Source organism: Rhinoraja longicauda, chromosome 3, assembly GCF_053455715.1.
Source record: "Rhinoraja longicauda isolate Sanriku21f chromosome 3, sRhiLon1.1, whole genome shotgun sequence".
Taxonomy (NCBI): Eukaryota; Metazoa; Chordata; class Chondrichthyes; order Rajiformes; family Arhynchobatidae; genus Rhinoraja; species Rhinoraja longicauda.
The window spans coordinates 95302558-95321846 of NC_135955.1; the positions used below are offsets into that span (position 1 = coordinate 95302558).

Sequence of the window (19289 nt, forward strand, 5' to 3'; positions counted from 1 at the left end):
TTGTGAAGGGCAACAGATCATCTTCTTCTTTAGTGCTGCTTTCTTATTAGGTGTGGCATTCTCGACAATTGATGAAACAACTTCAGCAAACCTATCAGGATTCTTTGGCAGAACGTTCCAAAACCGAGACACTGCTTTCCTTTTTGCATCACCTGAACTGAACATATTAGAGTCATGCATCATGTCTGGTTGAGGTGGAGTGGTTGGAGCATTCCCAGGTGCTCTGTCCCTGTCTGAGCTACTCGGACTTGCATTGCAGAATGATGTACATGGGCGAGATGTCTTTTTTGCGGCATATTGTTGTCGTCGGCGTTCATTTATTTGTCTCTTTTTTTGTGATGACATTAAAGCCCGTTGTTCTCTTTTGCTGTTGCGCCACTTCTCCCTCTGTTTCACTGATGCTCTTGTGATCTTCTGTTTGTTTGTTGCTGAACCTGTTATCCCAGCCTCTTTTCTCCTCGGTCTATAACGCTGCATGCGGAGTCTGCTTAACTCTCTATCATGTGCTTTTTCTTCTTGACTTCTCTTCTGCCGCCATTGTCGCGCACGAACCTTTTCATTCTGCCGATGTACTGCTTCCTTTTCAGGCTGTTCTTTCATCCGCCTTACATAATTTCGCTGATATTCTCTTTGACGCTCCTTTCTACTTTTCAAACTTGGTTGCTGGACTCTACCCACTGACAAATCCGTTATTTTGGCCTGCCGCGGTCTCAAATGCATCTTTCTTCTGTCTGACAACAAGCAGGAAAAAGAACACTTAGCAGCAACAATTCATAAAAGAGGAAAATATCAACAGACGTCATGCAATATGGAGACCAACTATAAAATATTACTTAATTGTAACACTACTTATTTTACGAATTAAAGTGGATGAGTGCATACACCGACACGTCAAGCGATCTAGAATCGTGTTAGGTATGTACAACACCAAAATCAATATGTGGGACTACATGTCGATCGAAACATCAAAATTCATCCTAGTATATCCCCCAAAATACATTTAAAATACAAACAAAATCTTACCTTTCAATACGCCGACAGGATTGTGTCCGATGGGCTGCGTAAATGCTTTAATTTGGAAGATTACGCTGAGCAATTGAATGTCTCCTGTACGTAACCAGCAGACATTCCGAAGACACGAAGGGTCATCAGGCTGCAGCATCGTCAGCAGAAAATTGATACACTACACTTTCCCGCGGTTTCGTTCCAGACAGCAATGTTATTGTTTTTATAAGTTGACAGATCCACCAGACATGAAAACAGCGGGTGAACGATGCCTGCTTATGCACGTAACGATTTGGACACGGAGAACAAAGTAAGCACAGTATGTCTCCTTTGCTTTAAAGTATGTTGAGTTAAGAATTTTGGAACATGTATATTTTTACTTGGGGCATCATAGAAACAAATGAATATCGATCCGATATATATTCATTTTTCATGATTGCCAACGGCATCTTACGTACGTAACTCTCAGGACACGAGTTACGTACATGAGCATGATACTTTTTGCTCTCCCACATGAATATGTGCAATACATTCTCCAAGCAAAGTCGGGTTTGGAAAGGCATATCAAACGTCCTCAAAAATATTTGGTCTGGACAAATGTAGGCCATGACGATAGGTATATATTTTCACATAAATTATGATGTGTAAAAAATGTCACATTTTCGGGTCCAATTATGGGTAAAGATCAAATACAAATTTGAATTTTACAACAGTTGAAGACAGTCTGGAATCATAAGTTTATATTATGTATTACATGGCTATATGAAGTACCACATACAAGTAAAACTTTCCCATCAAGTAAACAGAATACACTTTTGCATACAAATAAAAATAACATTAAAAATCTCTCCAGTATCATATATTTACACATATATATACAAGATCTGAGTTTTAGTAATATAAACATAGCACAAAAAGTAAGGAAATTTGTGTTTGGTAGATTATTTCTTTGTTGTAACAATGCTTCTTGGCAATAAATCTTATACCGTTGGAAAGCCTGTTTATTTCCCTTTTAAATGGTGCCACATTTGTAAGGAACATGCATTTGTGGGATGAGCAGCAGAGCTGAGTATGTGGGTTGCGCCCATGAAAAATCTGCCAAATCTTCTCTGCCAATGCCAAACAGCTTATTCTGCCATTGACTCTTGTTCGGTGTTGTGTGGTGGATTGGATGATTGAAGTCTGAAGAAACAAGACATATTGGCAATTTAACAATTTATTCATTTAATAAACAGGAGCCTCAGTAGCTTGTGGAAGAACCATACACAGCCACAACAGCCTGGCACCTCCTCCTCATGCTGGTCACCAGCCTGGTCACACACTGTTGTGGGATGGCATCCCATTCTTCAACCAGCATTTGTCGCAAGTCAGCCAACGTGGTTGTGTTGGTCACTCTGGCACCAACAGCACGCCCAAGCTGATCCCACAAGTGTTCAATGGGGTTGAGGTCAGGACTGCTGGCAGGCCATTCCATCCTCTCCACTCCCAAATTCTGGAGGTAGTCTCTGAGAAACCCTGCTCTGTGGGGGCGAGCATTGTCATCTTGGAGGATAGAGTTCGGTCCCAGATTGTGGAGATATGGGATTGCCACTGGTTGCAGAATCTCATCTCGATATCTCTCTGCATTGAGATTGCCTCCAATGATGACAAGCCTCGTTTTTCCAGTGAGGGAGATGCCGCCCCACACCATCACACTGCCTCCACCAAAAGATGTTACTCTATCGGTGCAGCAATCAGCATAGCGTTCTCCGCGTCTTCTCCACACTTTGACCCTATGATCCAACTGCCGGAGGCAGAATCTGGACTCATCGCTGAACATAACGTTCCTCCACATGTTCAGGTTCCAGTGCACGTGTTGCCGACACCAGCGCAAACGGGCCTGACGGTGAAGGGCAGTCATGGCAGGCCTCCTGGCAGCCCTATGAGACTGGAGATCGGCTGCGTGCAGTCTGTTCCGAATTGTCTGGGCAGAGAGCCGTCGGCCATATCGTCCTGCAAAACTTGACTGCAAATCTGTAGAAGACAGCCTACGGTTCCTAAATGCTGACAGGGTGAGGAAACGGTCTTCTTCGGGTGTCGTCTTCTTGGGACGCCCACTTCGCGGCCTGTCTCTGACATCCCCCGTTATATGGAACTTGGCCTTCACTTTGGAGATGGTACTAGGGCTCACTCCAAATAATGCCGCAACTTGGTTTTGCGGAACACCAGCTTGAAGTTGCCCTATCGCACGGGCCCTATCCAGATCAGTCAAACGTGGCATGCTGATTCTTGGAGCAGACACCTACTGACCACTGTAGCAGGGCCCATGCTCACAGATGCTGCCAATCAGGTGCCAATCAGGCACCTGATTGTCAGCACCTGGGGGTACCAGAAGCTCAAAACAAGAGTCAATAGCAACAGCAGAATAAGCTGTTTGGCATTGGCAGAGAAGATTTGGCAAATTTTTCATGGGCGCAACCCATATACTCAGCTATGCTGCTCATCCCACAAATGCATGTTCCTTACAAATGTTGGCACCATTTAAAAGGGAAATAAACAGGCTTTCCAACGGTATAAGATTTATTGCCAAGAAGCATTGTTACAACAAAGAAATAATCTACCAAACACAAATTTCCTTACTTTTTGTGCTATGTTTATATATATAGAGATAGATTTGTCTTTGGGTCCACCGCATAACAATCATAATATCCAAAACTCAAGGTATGTACTGCTACTCTTAACTCTACCTCATTTAGTTATTCCATTATTGTACTTTAATATTCTTTGGCATATTCTAATTTTGCACTCATTTTTATTTTAATATTTATCATTAATGTGTGGTATTTACTCTGTAAACTTCATTTGAACAAGGAATTTCATTGCACTTGGGTGAATATGACAATGAACTGATCTGAATATTGGATTAGGGTGCTGAGAGTAATTATTGTCAAGTGAATCAGATGATGTAGATTTTGATTACCAGTAGAATTAGAGCAAATTAAGATTGCATATTTGTAAAATGCTGTGTTTTCATTCTGCTATTAGTGCAAATGCACCGCAATTAGTACGAAGACCGTGCTCGTTTTAACATTAGCAATTGCTTTGGGAATGCATAGCACTGTTTAAATATCTGTGATTAGATTTCTGTGTCATAGCAACCATCAGGCTCTTGAATATTACACAACACAAATCTCAGCAACTATAATCTGCTGAGGGCAGTGTCTTTGGTTGCACGATGGACTTTGGTGTGTACTACTATGGTTACCAAGTATTATGGTTATTAGTTTCTTGTGTTATTGATTGTTATACATTTATCTGTATGTTATTATTTACATTTAATTCATATGATCTGGACAAGACCAGGAATTATTGGCCATCTCTAAGTGTCCTTGCAAAGATGGTGTAAAGCAGTGGACTAAATCATTATTTTCCATGTGATATTTGGGCAGAATGTCTGGGAATGGGGTGTGAATAAACGATTGGCCCATGAGTCAGATAACAGTGGGAAGAAACATTCTCAACTCTGAATGTTCAAGCTCCTGCATCTTCTGCCAGAAGGTAGGAGAAAAGGGAACGATCAGGGTTTCAGTTTCAGTTTAGTTTATTGTCACGTGTACCGAGGTACAGTGAAGAGCTTTTGTTGCGTGATATCCAGTCAGCGGAAAGATAATACATGACTATAATCGAGCCATTCACAGTGTACAGATATATGATAGAGGAATAATTCAAGAGAGAGTTAGATTTAGCTCTTAGGGCTAAAGGAATCAAGGGATATGGGGGGAAAAGCAGGAACGGGGTACTGATTTTAGATGATCCGCCATGATCATTTTGAATGGCAGTGCTGGCATGAAGGGCCAAATGGCCTACTCCTGCACCTGTTTTTCTATGTTTTCTATGTACCATTTAGTGCAAGATAAAGCCAGTAATGTCCAATCAAAGATAGTCCGAGGGTCACCAATGAGGTATCACCACCAACATCAGTGGTATCGCAGGCAAATGTATAGAGGGCATTAGAACTTAGTCACAGTCATGGGTGGCCCCATAGCAAAAGCATCCATGTCGCGAGGCTGGAAACTGGAAGTGTCCTGAACTAATTCTGCTACCATCACCATCTATTGTACAAGTGATGGCTCCCACTGATTGTCGCTGGAAGCTTCCGTCCTTTTCAAGACGGACGAAGACAGTGATGTAACATTTGAAACATAGATGATGGACACGAAAGAAGAAGAAGCAGATGGGTGTAAAAAAAGTAATGTGTACAAAGTGAGTAGAGCAGTGGGCTAAGCAGGCAGCCTTTGAATGCAGCTGTGCTAATGGTCAGTGAGGTCTTAAAATTCCTGTTTGATTTCTTGCAGTTTTTGTATTACTGGCTTCCACTTGCTCTTCCTCACAAGCAGAAATTCATCAAAAATTACATTCCTAAAAGTATTCCATTAAGTCTTCTAGTACACCACAACTCTTGTTATCTTTTGTTTTGAATTCACATACTGCTATTTGTATAAATTAGAAAGTCATACTTTGTAAAACTCTATGACCATATATATCTGCATTAATCATGAATCTATATGGTCATTCAACATGGAAACAGGCTCTTTGGCCCAAATTGCACAAGCCAAAAATTAAATGGAACCGAATTTGATTATATACAATAGAACAGAATTATAAGCACTTGTAACCTTTACGTTAAACAATGGGATAAGTTCTAAACAAAACCCCAAAATCACTTTAAAGCAGCTGTTAAACGATTTTTAGTAACAAAACACCCAAGGAACTGTTCCCCAATTATAAAACAGCTCTCTGGTGACATCTTGTGTTAAACCCAGCACAAGCATGCAATAGGCTTAAGAATTGCTCAATGTGGCTTTAAGAATTACCCATTGTGACTCCAATCCCATGTTTTTTTAAAATCTAGCTGATTCAAATAAATCAATTCCAAATTCATTAGTACGGCAATAGATTTCTATTCAGAGTTGAAGATTAAAATGAAAAAGTCTGCTCTGGGCAAATTTTGCCAGAAGATGGTCAAACTGTTCAAAATGATCAACTCTATCTCTTGCAAAATAACTCAATTATATTCAATAAACTGCAAACAAACCAGTCAATATCTCATACATATGACATGGTCTAAACAACATTTTCAGCCAAATTAACCTACCTTCCTGAGAGGAAATTAGGAAGACAGTCTGACTTTGCTTAAAACTGTATCACAGCACAACAAAAGCATTCAACAGAAAATAACAAATCTTATTTTACAATATTACTGAAGATAGTGATGAAACTCTTCAGATTCATTTGCAATTGATCGTTCCCATTCTTTGTTGGAAGGCACAAGAGTTAAATTGGCAATAACACAGTTCATGCCAATTCAAGATTAAAAAGTATCCTTGCAAACCTATCCATGTTACAATAGCTATATCATTTTTAGATGACCAAAACCAAATTTTGGAGTTTCTTCAGATTAGATCTTAGCCGCATATTGATTAGGTGACAGGGGGGAGCAATTCTCTTAGGTTCCACTAAATCAATTTGGTAGTCAGTAGCGAAGAATCACAGTAGCAGCCAGCAAGGTCAATAGCCAGCGAGAGCTCGAACCAAGGCAGCAAAGCACCACCTGAGACAGAAGATAAACCTTTGCGAAGAACAGAGAAGGCTGACATTTGGGAGTGATACCAGTCACCAACCACAAGTGTAATGGACAGTGATTGGGACTTTGAAAGATAGGTAAGGTCTGCAAGACATATTGCAAGTATTGCATTGTTGTATAGGTTTATCTGTCTGCTTGTGTGCCCTGCTCGTGTAAAGCTGTATTTGACCTGGGAACTGACTTGCATCATTTTGTTTGCCTCAAAAATATAAAGAACGTAGGTTAAACCCACTTAAAGCATATTGGTCAGTGTTCAGAAAGGGTAGAAGCAACACCTCATCCTTCTCATCCTCGCCCATTCATAAGATGGCTGAAATATACGCCTGTATCAGGCAATAGGTCCATTTAGTAAACAAACCAGGGTCCTATAGCAAACATTTTCAACTGAGAATGAAATGGGAGCTGCTCTAAACCAATGTCATCGACCTGCAGTTTCCTCCATCTAAATATTTGGAAGACCAAAGCCATAGATGTTCCATAGTCTGGAGGCCTGTCCGCACTCGCAGTCTGCCGCATCTTCAGTATATCCCCCTATCAGCAAGTTACATTTGCTCCTCCCCATGTCTGTCCGCAGACTGTTGAGACTGCGCCAGGTTATCCAAGGTTGGTCGGAACCTGGTGGGAGTTTCTCAGAGGGATCGATTGCCATGTGAGTGTCTTCCGGAGATTTCTCTAGTCTCTCTTCCCAGAGTTTGAGCCTTCTGGACGATGCACTGCAGTCCAGGGGATGGATTTGCTCTTGAAAACCCACATCTATACCTTTGATAACTATGGATACAATTCTCCCAACATACTGCTAGTCACTCATTTTCACATGGTGGTACCCAAACCTACTGTTCTGCTCTACCCCATTCACAACTGTTCATCTTGACTTTAAAATTCTTGCCCGTGTTTTCAAGTCCTTCCAGACACAGGCATTGCCCCTCTCATCTTCTGGCCTCTTGACTATCACCAAAGAAAATTTCCTCCCCTGTTGATGACTGTCGTCAGCTGAGGAGACTTCAAACTCTTCTCCAACCTCTCCAGCTGTCTTTCTGTCTTCACTTTTAAAGCATCATTAAAATCAATTTTTTTGGACAAGCTTTATGTTACCGACATTAGTATCATTTTACACAAGTCGAGTCCAAATTTTGTTTGACAGCTCTCCTTTGATGCAGCAAGAAGTTGTTGCTATTTGATAAGTTTAACACTTGGGTTAGAATCTGGCAATTTAAATCACAACGTCTGTGAAGTCTTTCTCAGTCCATTGTTGATGTTGTGTAGGTGATCTGTATTATATTTCCGACACACAAGATGATCATGCCAGTTGAAAATCAAAGAAGCAGCACACTTTGTACATCACTGCACAGAACATAGCAGCTGTATTGTATTCCCCAATCATTAATTAACACCTTACCAGAAAAGTCATTTTGTTCATCATCTTCTTGACTTTCTGAATTTTTTAAAATGCTGGATAGGTCTGGGGAAAACTGTAGCTTCCTTTGATCCGACAATTTAGCTTTAGTGTCATGAACAGGAGTCTTTCCTTTTTTTGTTTGATTTCGTCCATCTTTTTTAGATCTTGCAGCTTTAGAAGCCTGAAAAAGAAATGTCAGAACGAACTCCATTTGTTCAATGTTAATATGGTATACAACAAAATAAATAATCATAGAATATATTAGTCAATAGTCCTAAACTACAGAAACAGGTCATTCAGCCCAACTTGTCCATGACGACCAAGATGCCCTTTTACACTGGTCCCATTTGCCCACATTTGACTCTATCCTTCTGAACCTTTCCTATCCATTTTGCTTGCCAATAAAAATGTATTTTAAACATTTTTATTGTACCTGCCTCAACTATTTTGTCTGTTAGCTGTTGTGCTGTCCGTATAATAACAGAAACCTTACACCTTGATAATGATCCAAAGACTTTATTAACTACATAGCAAGCACGGCCTCACGCCTGCACGTTCCACTTACACTAACCCGAATCTCACAAGCAGTGGTCACTCAAAAGCTAAAGGGGTGTAACTGCAAAAGCATGACACATAACATGAGTGTCACCATTACACTAATCTACATCCCCCTCTTAAAGAATCAACAACGTACAGACCCATCAACTAAGCACGTCATGTATAACAATCGGTGACAAACTGGAGGAAAGTTAAACATTGTCTGGATACTTCACAACCGGCCTGCAAACACGACCAGCACGTGTACAATAGAGACCATCTCCATTCTTCTTATCCGGGGAGAGAGCAGGTGATTCCACAGGCGAGGGAGACTGAATCAACGTCCCTAGAGACGAAGCAGCAAACTGTGGAACAGGCGATGAATATGGAGGCGAAGATGGAACAGGCAGAGGAGTTGTTGCAGACATAGATTATTGTGCTGGCAAAAGCATGCGAGTGCCACTAGGCGCAAACGGAGGCGAACCTGTACGATCTAGATTATACTGAGGAGGAACTGGCTCGTTCACAGGCAGGATGTGTCGCCTGTTACGTCGGTAGGTACCGCCATCGGCACTAACGATATATGAAGCAATCCCAGAAATTACTCCAATACGGTCATGGCCTCTGTCAGTCTGTAAGCGGACCACCTGCCCTTTGGTCAGCGGTGGCAGTGGCCTGCTTGTCTTGTCAAACCATCGTTTCTGAATGTCACGCTTCTGCTAAAGGGGCGTGACACATAAAAGCATGACACATAACATGAGTGACACCATTACACTAATCTACAGTAGCTCGTCTCGTACACCCACCACCCAATGGGTGAAAGATTTCCCCCACTTATTCCTTTTAAAACATTCCCCTTTCACTTTAAACCTATGCCCTCTAGTTTTTGATTCCCAAATCCTAGGAAAAAGATCTATATTCACCCTATCTATGCCACCCATTACTTGATACATCTCTTTTAAGAAGATCAGTAGACACAAAATGCTGGAGTAACTCAGCGGGTCAGGCAGCATCTTGGGAGAGAAGGAATGGGTGATGTTTCGGGTCGAGACCTTTCTTCAGAGTGATCTTTAAGAACATCCCTCAGTCTCCTACATTTCTAGGAATAAAGTCCTAGCTGCCCAAACTCTCACTATAACTCAGTCCCTCGAGTCCCGTAACATCCTTGTAAATCTTTTCTGCACTCATTCCAGCTTTATGGCATCTTTCCTTTAGCTGGCTGACTAAAACTAAACACAGTACTCCAAGTGCAGGCCTCACTCACATCTTGTACAACTGCAATGTAACATCACAACTTGTACACTGAATGATGACAACCAGCGTGCCAAAAGCCTTCACCACATCAAACCGTCATCACACTAAATCATCAATAGCACAAGGAGCTTGATAATTTATTTTACTAATGCCACATGTCGGTTTTGTATTTTCTAGAATCAGCTATTTTACCCTTCAAAAAGCGCAGTAGCATTGTTATACTTGCAAATCCTACAGTGTGAAGTTATTGGCAAGCAAAATCTGAACAAAGCATTCAAGCAAGGACAATAGATCACTTATTGGCCAACAGTTTCCTTTTGTAAAGTCTCAGCTTAGAAATCATAGCGTCTTTAGGTGATGTGGGAGCTCATGTGGGTACATTATTGTTCTCCCTTTTGTATAGGGAGCATAGAAAGCATTGAGCTTGTCTGGGGCTGTTGCATTGCTGTTACTTGAGCTGTATAGTGCTGTAGCTCAGTGATGTACTTAGTTTTATAATAATAAATCACCATTATAATGGACGAGTGCTTACAAAAGAGAGCGCCTGGAACAGCGCTGGCATAAAAACTGGAAGAGTACGTAAAGGAAACATGTAGCAAGAAAGTAAAGTGGAAAAATTGGCAACAAGGATGATGCAAAGGAGGAAAGTTTATATACAGTTAGAGATATCAAAAATCGAACTGCTGAAGGAACTCATCAGGTCAGACGTGGAGGGAAATGAACAGACAAAGTTTCTGGTCAAAATTCTTCTTGATACCAATTGTTGTAACACAGCTCATTAGACAATAGGTTCAGGAGTAGGACATTCAGCCCTTCAAGCCAGCACCACCATTCAATGTGATCATTCTCAATCAGTACCCCGTTCCTGCCTTCTCCCCATACCCCCTGACTCCGCTATCCTTAAGAGCTCTATCTAGCTCTCTCTTGAATGCATTCAGAGAATTGGCCTCCACTGCCTTCTGCGGCAGCGAATTCCACAGATTTACAACTCTCTGACTGAAAAAGTTTTTCCTCATCTCCGTTCTAAATGGCCTACCCCTTATTCTTAAACTGTGGCCCCTGGTTCTGGACTCCCCCAACACTGGGAATATGTTTCCTGCCTCTAACGTGTCCAGCCCCTTAATAATCTTATATGTTTCAATAAGAGCCCCTCTCATCCTTCTAAATTCCAGTGTATACAAGCCTAGTCGCTCTAGACTTTCAACATACGACAGTCCCACCATTCCGGGAATTAACCTTGTGAACCTACGCTGCACGCCCTCAATAGCAAGAATATCCTTCCTCAAATTTGGAGACCAAAACTGCACAGTACTCCAGGTGCGGTCTCACTAGGGCCCTGTACAACTGCAGGACCTCTTTGCTCATAATTAGTTATTATTATTCCTGTGGCAAAAAGACTGGCCAGCTATAACTGATAGTTGAGTGGTAGATAAAGGAAAAGTAGGCTCAATTTCATATAGCTCTTTGCATGATTTTGTTTGGATATCTGTAAAGCCAAATAAGTACTCCTGTAATGTTTTCAAAGATGTGTGGCAGCAAGTTCCACAACCAGCAATGCACTGACAGGCACAGAACTTATTTTACCACAAAAATAAAATAGTAGAAGTACTGAAAAAGACAGATAGCATCAATGAAAAGAGAAGACATAGTGTGTCAAGAAACTATTTTCCCCCCTCCACAGATACTGCTCGACCTGTTCAGTATCACCACCACAAACTGTTCAATATATCCAGCATTCTTTTTTTTTAATTTTCATTGCCATAACTATTAGCAATCACAAATGCTGCATGAAGTGTCAGCAAAAATATGTCAATACATAATATTATTCATATTTTAAATGTTATGATAATCAAGTAATATTTTAACATGAATAATACTGTGCGTTTGTTTGGGCATTTGCATATAAACACTATGGAAATAATTTTACTAGCATTTGGTGACAATTATCACCAAAATAACAAGGCAAGGATCCAATATGATATCTCCCTTATGGTACGTCCAATACAGCAAATAAAAAATGAAACCTCAAACACCTCAAGCCCCGTGTTTTGCATTACCTGCAAATTCAATGCTTTAGAAGTGGAACCAACTTTTCTTTTTCCCATTATTGCTTGTCTCAAGTGTTTTACAGGATAAAATTATTGCTTGTCTCAAGTGTTTTACAGGATAAAATCTGTAAAATGAAAAGGTGAACAAAAAAAATTAGTCAAGCATTCCATTACTGCCTTGATGCAGATCACAAAATTAATGTCATGCATGTTAAAATGACTTGAAGTACTTTTCTAACTCAAATTACAGACATTCATTCACTCAACTGTCTGTCTGTCTGTCTTCTCTCTCTCTCTCTCTCTCTCTGACAATGTCAGCCATGCATTTGGAGATGTACTCTGTCTCCAAGTCAGGATATTATTTTTCCACAGAATACTGAACGGATTTGAGAATTGGCTGGCCCATCACTTCATTCCTGAGCACAGAACCTGTAGAATAGTTTTGGGGATAGACACAAAAAGCTGGAGTAACTCAGCGGGTCTGGCAGCATCACTGGAGAAAATAAATAGGTGACGTTTCGGGTCCAGACCCTTCTTCATTCTGACCCAAAACATTGCATATTCCTTTTCTCCAGAGATGCTCTCTGACCCGCTGAGTTACTCAGGCTTTTTGTGTCTATCTTCGGTTTAATCCAGCATCTGCAGTTCCTTTCTGCACAGTAGAATAGTTTCCTCGTGTATGAGGGAGCTAAAATATGTCCATTACAAGCAGATGGAAAATAAAGAGACCAATTCAAAAGAAAAGCAGGAGAGTTATTAAAATTAGAGACATGGGAGACTGCAGATGCTGTAATCTGGAACAACAAACCATCTGCTGGGGGAACTCAGCAGGTCAAATAGCAATTGTGGGTGGAAAGTACCTGTTGACATTTTGGTTTGAAACCCTGCATCAACTCTGCTTTTTCATTTAGTAAACGTATGTGCAGAATGTCATTTTACTACATTATATTGCATAGGCCATGTTTCTGCACTGTTTGGCTACATCCACTTGTAGCCTTTTTACATTCTTCGCTATACTCACAATCCTACCTAGTTCTTCAGCAGCAGCAAACTTGTAAATGTGACATTTGATTTCCTCAGCCAAAACATTATTAAAAGTCAAGAATAGCTGGTACCCAAGTACTCTGCAGTACACCATTAGTCAGCCTGTCAAATTGAGAAAAAAAAATTCTGTCCAATATTCAATTCTCAAAACCCATTGGTATATCTCCGCTAACTCCACATTTCTGAAGCTTGTGGAGCTACTTGCGGGACCTTGTCAAAAGTCAACAAAGACACTGTCCACGGTTGAGTTGGAAGGGTCTCGACCCGAAACGTCACCCATTCCTTCTCTCCAGAGATGCTGCCGCCTGTCCCGCTGAGTTACTCCAGCATTTTGTTCTATCTTTGGTTTAAACCAGCATCTGCAGTTCCTTCACACTGTCCATGGTTCCCCATTTTCTATTGTATGAGTTATATCGTCAAAGAATTCCAGCAGATCAATCAAATATGAATTTCCTTTCATAAATCCATGCACTCTGTTCAATCTTATTTAGGACTTTTGGTTATTACATCCTTGGATAGAGTGGATGTGGAGAGGATGTTTCCACTAGTGGGAGTCTAGGACTAGAGGTCATAGCCTCAGAATTAAAGGACATTCTTTTAGGAAGGAGATGAGGAGGAATTTATTTAGTCAGAGGGTGGTGAATCTGTGGAATTCATTGCCACAGAAGGCTGTGGAAGCCAAGTCAGTGGATATTTTTAAGACAGAGATAGATAGATTCTTGATTAGTACAGATGTCAAGAGATTATGGGGAGAAGACAGGAGAATGAGGTTAAATGGGGAAGATAGATCAGTCATGATTGAATGACCTGATGAGCCAAATGGCCTAATTCTACTCCTATCACATGACCTTATGACAATAAAACATTCTTCTCTTAACCCCTTTTAGTTTAGTTAAGAGATACAGCGTGGAAACAGGCCCTTCGGCACATCGTGTCCGTGACGACCAGCAATCACCCCGTACATTAGCACTGTCCAGAGATTTTCGGGTCGGACCCTTCTTCAGACTGATATATTATGTGCATGGATTTGTTAAAAGATATGGTTATTTTGACTTGTCACAGTTGAGACCATAAACTACAAACACAAAAGTACAGTAGGTAGAGAGAAATACTAAGTGTTGATTATAGTTCTCAGCAATGGGGTGCAGGTGAATCAGATAATAACCTAGCTTGTGGAAGGGCCATCCAGAAGCCTGATAATTGGGGAAGCAGCTGTTCCTGAATCTTTAGGTGTCTGCTTTCAGGCTTCTGTGTACTTCATCCAATGGGAATGGGAAGAAGAAATTATGAGAAGTGATGGCAGGAAACATCCTCTCCACATCCACCCTATCCAAGCCTTTCACTAGTCTGTACGTTTCAATGAGGTCCCCCTCATTTTTCTAAACTCCAACGAGTACATGCCCAGTGCTGACAAATGCTCATCATAGGTTAGCCTACTGATCCCTGGGATCATTCTTGTAAATCTCCTCTGGATCCTCTCCAGGGCCAGCACATCCTTCCACAGATATGGTGGCCAGATTTGCTCACAATATTCCAAATGCAGCCTTACATCCCAGTTTTTGTATTCAAGCTCTCTTGAAATAAATGCTAGCATTGAGTTTGCTTTCTTTACTGCTGATTCAACTTGCAGATTAACATTTTGGGAATCCTGCACTCCAAAGTCCCTTTGCACCTCCAATTTCTGGATTCTCTCCCCATTGAGAAACTAGTTATTCCTACCAAAATGCACTACAACACACTTTCCAACACTATATTCCATATGAACAATGAAATTCGTACTTGCAGCAGCACAACACAATATGTAAACATAGTATTCTGTAAATATAATAAACGAGAAAAAGTTGTGTGTATGTGTATATATATATATTTTTTATACACATAAACTTAAGATGTTGTCAAGTTGGAAAGGGTGCAGAGAAGATGTGCGAGGATATTGCCAGGACTCAAGGGCCTGAGCTACAGGGAGAGGGTGGGCAGGCTAGGTCTTTATTCCTAGAGCGCAGGAGGATGAGGGGTGATCTTATAGAGGTGTATAAGAACATGAGAGGAATAGATCAGATAGACGCAGAGTTCTTTTGCCCAGAGTAGGGGATTTGAGAACCAGAGGACAGGTTTAAGGTGAGGGGGGAAATGATTTAATAGGAACCTGAGGAGTAACGTTTTCACACAGAGTTTGGTGGGTGTATAGAACAAGCTGCCGGGGGAGGTACTTGAGGCAGGTACTATCAGAACGTTGAAGGATCATTTAGGTACATGATGGATAGGGCCCGAATGCAGGCAGGTGGGACTGGGGTATATTGGGCATGTCGGCCGGCGTGGGCAAATTTTTATTTATAGAGGGTGGTGGGTGCCTGGAGATAGGGGACGTTTTCATAACAATAATCAGAATCATAGCCATAGTCATACAGCATATCTCTGAACTAATCTAAAGTAAGACAGACACAGAGTGCTGGAGTAACTTAGAGCAGTGCTTCCCAATGTTGGGGGAGTCCAGAACCAAGGGCCACAGTTTAAGAATAAGGGGTAGGCCATTTAGAACGGAGACGAGGAAAAACTTTTTCAGTCAGAGAGTTGTAAATCTGTGGAATTCTCTGCCTCAGAAGGCAGTGGAGGCCAATTCTCTGAATGCTTTCAAGAGAGAGCTAGATAGAGTTCTTAAGGATAGCGGAGTCAGGGGGTATGGGGAGAGGGCAGGAACGGGGTACTGATTGACAATGATCAGCCATGATCACATCGAATGGTGGTGTAAGAAAATAATGCAGATGCTGGTACAAATCGAAGGTATTTATTTCACAAAATGCTGGAGTAACTCAGCAGGCAGCATCTCAGGAGAGAAGGAATGGGTGACGTTTCAGGTCGAGACCCTTCTTCAGACTGAATGGTGGTGCTGGCTCGAAGGGCCAAATGGCCTCCTCCTGCACCTATTGTCTATTAAACTGGTGAATGGTTCACCCAAGGTGAATGAAATTATTTTAGGGTGAATGAAGCCAGAGGGGTGAATGACTTAATATATAAAACAATATACACAAGGGAGAATAAGACGAAAATTACCAAAAAAACATAAGGAAATTTAGTCGGGGGTGAATGAGATTTTGTGACAAAGACTCAAGGGTGAACGACACTGAAATAGTTTAAGAAGAACTGACTGTCTTAAGAGGGTCAAGCAGCATCTCTGGTGAAAAGGAAAAGGATGGTTCAGGTTGAGACACTCCCTTCAGTCTTTATCTCAATAGACAATAGGTGCAGGAGGCCATTCAGCCCTTCGAGCCAGCACTGCCATTCACTGTGACCATGGCTGATCATTCTCAATCAGTACCCCGTTCCTGCCTTCTCCCCATACCCCCTGACTCCGCTATCCTTAAGATCTCTATCTAGCTCTCTCTTGAATGCATTCAGAGAATTGGCCTCCACTGCCTTCTGAGGCAGAGAATTCCACAGATTCACAACTCTCTGACTGAAAAAGTTTTTCCTCATCTCAGTTCTAAATGGCCTACCCCTTATTCTTAAACCGTGGCCCCTTGTTCTGGACTCCCCCAACATTGGGAACATGTTTCCTGCCTCTAACGTGTCCAACCCCTTAATAATCTTATACGTTTCGATAAGATCCCCTCTCATCCTTCTAAATTCCAATGTATACAAGCCCAGTCACTCCAGAGATGCTGCCAGTCCCACTAAGTTACTGCAGCAGCGTTTTGTGTCTGTCTCCCTCCTTCATCGTTGACTGTGTAGGAAGGAACTGCAGGTGCTGCTGGTTTATAAAGACAGACTGGTTTATTGGGAGACACAAAAGGAATAGTACCAAAGCTAATTTTAGATAAACATCAGGAAAGATTTCTCAAAATATCAATAGCAGTAGCAAAAAAATGTGTAGCGGTCACTTGGAAAGATCAAAATGAAATAAGATTTGAAAGATGGTATGCAGAAATGCGTAGTTGTATCCCATTAGAAAAAGCAACGTATAATCTGAGAAATAGATATGACTTCTTCTTGAAGGTGTGGAACCCATTCATTTTAAAGCTAGGATTAAGAATTGGAAATATTTAAATTCAGGATTGTTTTGTTACCTTTAATAAGAATTTAATAAGAAAGTACTCGGAAGTGACTCCCTCGGGACTCCAGGTTCCTCTCTTTCTCTTGCTTTTTCTTTTTCTTTCTTTTTAACTGGGGGGTGGGGGGAAGGGGGGGGTGGGGGAGGGGAGAAAATACAGAACAATCCGTGTATAATCGAATTTATAATGTAGTTATTATTGTTTATTATGAAATTTAAAATGTATGAGTTCTGTTAAAACTTAAATAAAATATTTAAAATAAAATAAAAATTTAAAAAAAGACAGACACAAAATGCTGGAGTAACCCAGCCAGCAGCGCCTGTCTTTGGATCTTATAGAAACATATAAATTTCTTAAGGGGTTGGAGAGGCTAGATGCGGGAAGATTGTTCCCGATGTTGGGGGAGTCCAGAACCAGGGGTCACAGCTTAAGGATAAGGGGGAAGTCTTTTAGGACCGAGATGAGAAAACATTTCTTCACACACAGAGAGTGGTGAATCTGTGGAATTCTCTGCCACAGAAGGTAGTTGAGGCCAGTTCATTGGCTATATTTAAGAGGGAGTTAGATGTGGCCCTTGTGGCTAAAGGGATCAGGGGGTATGGAGAGAAGGCAGGTACGGGATACTGAGCTGGATGATCAGCCATGATCATATTGAATGGCGGTGCGTACAGGCTCGAAGGGCCGAATGGCCTACTCCTGCACCTATTTTCTGTTTCTATGAGAGAAGGAATGGCTGTTAAAACCAACAGGAGCTGGCGGTCGGTCGGTCGGCGGTGCTCACCTGCTGAGTGAGTGGATGGCGATGGCCCCGCTCTCTCTCCCCTTCCCTCCCTCCTTCCCTCCCCCCTTCCCTCCCCCTCTCTCTCCCTCCTTCCCTCCCTCTCTCTCCCTCCTTCCTTCTCTCCCTCCCCCTCTCTCTCTCTCCCTCTCTCTCTCCCTCCTTCCCTCCTTCCTTCTCTCCCTCCCTCTCTCCCCCCCCCTCCTTCCTGTCTCTCTCTCCCCACTCTTTCTCCCTCCCTCTCCTTCTCTCTCTTCCCTCTCTCCCTCCCTCTCCTTCTCTCTCTCTCTTCCCTCTCTCCTTTCTCCCCTCTTTCTCACTCCCTTCCTCTCCCTCGCCCTCTCTCCCCTCCCTCTCTATTTCTCTCTCTCCTTCTTCCTGTCTCTCACTCTATCTCTCCCTCAGCCTCTCTTTCTCCGCTCCCTTCTCCTCTCTTCCCTCTCTCACCCTCTCTCTCTCACCCTCTCTCACCCTCTCTCTCTCACCCTCTCTCTCTCACCCTCTCTCTCTCACCCTCTCTCTCTCACCCTCTCGCTCTCACCCTCTCTCTCACCCTCTCTCTTTCCCCCTCTCTCCCCTATCTCTCTCTCCCTCTTTCTTTCTCTCCCCCCCGTTTCTCCCTCCCTCCCTCCCTCTCTCTCTCCTCTCTGTCTCTCTCTTCCCTATCTCGCTGTCCCTTTCCCCTCTCTCTCTCCCCCTCTCTCTATCTCTCTCTCCCCCTTTCTCTCTCCCTTTCTCTCTCTCTCGCACCCCCCCCCTCTCTCTCCTTCTCTCTCTCTCCCCCCCACCTTCCCGCCAAAACAAACCGCCGTCAGACTTCACCATCAGAGAAAAAAAAGGGGAGTGCGGGAAACCCAGGCGAAGCCACCGGAGCAACTAAAGCAAATTCAAACTCCGGATATTAAATATAGGTATAGAAAAAAGATAACTACAAGTTATTTCCTAAATTGAAATCCCTAAAGTGATATTAATCCACTGAATAGTTGTGTGGCATTTACCGTCCACCCCCATGATGGTACAAACCATTGGCAAAGGAGCCGCCGGCGCCCCCTGTGTCCAGGAGGAGCAGCGCATGTCTGGGGTTGTTTATAAATTTATTTGGTTCATTCTGGGATCATTGATCTTGTATTTTGTGGTAGACACAAAATGCTGGAGTAACTCAGCAGGTCAGGCGGCATCTCAGGAGAGAAGGAATGGGTGACGTTTCGAGACCCGAAAGGCTCTCGACCCGAAACGTCACCCATTCCTTCTCTCTCCTGAGATGCCGCCTGACCCGTTGAGTTACTCCAGCATTTTGTGTCTACCTTCAATTTGAACCATCATCTGCAGTTATTTTCCTACACATTATATCTTGTGGTAATCACTTCCGCAGTGTTCACCAGGGACTATAACTATACTAAGAAGGGTCTCGACCTGAAACGTCACCCATTCCTTCTCTCCTGATGCTGCCTGACCCGCTGAGTTACTCCTGCATTTTTCGATTTGTACCAGCATCTGCAGTTATTTTCTTACAATAACTATACTGGAAGTTTCCTAAACCCACTAGGGATAATTT

General features: G+C 42.3%; 1 protein-coding gene across 3 annotated transcripts in view; it reads right to left on the reverse strand.

Annotated features, from left to right (window-relative positions):
- Nucleotides 1–17838, reverse strand: part of cenpu (centromere protein U) — a 62047-nt gene extending 44209 nt beyond the window's left edge. Inside the window, exons 1-4 of one of the 3 annotated variants that reach the window (XM_078396675.1) lie at nt 17738–17754; nt 16972–17068; nt 11873–11988; nt 8025–8205 (exon numbers count right to left, since the gene is read on the reverse strand). In XM_078396675.1, coding sequence (XP_078252801.1) covers nt 8025–8205; nt 11873–11920 — 229 coding nt within the window. In that variant the 5' untranslated portion in view covers nt 11921–11988; nt 16972–17068; nt 17738–17754. Of the gene's footprint in view, nt 1–8024; nt 8206–11872; nt 11989–16971; nt 17079–17737 lie in introns of those variants that run through there. The other 2 variants (XM_078396676.1, XM_078396673.1) reach the window with 2 other exon arrangements.
- Between the last annotated feature and the right edge of the window lie 1451 nt (nt 17839–19289).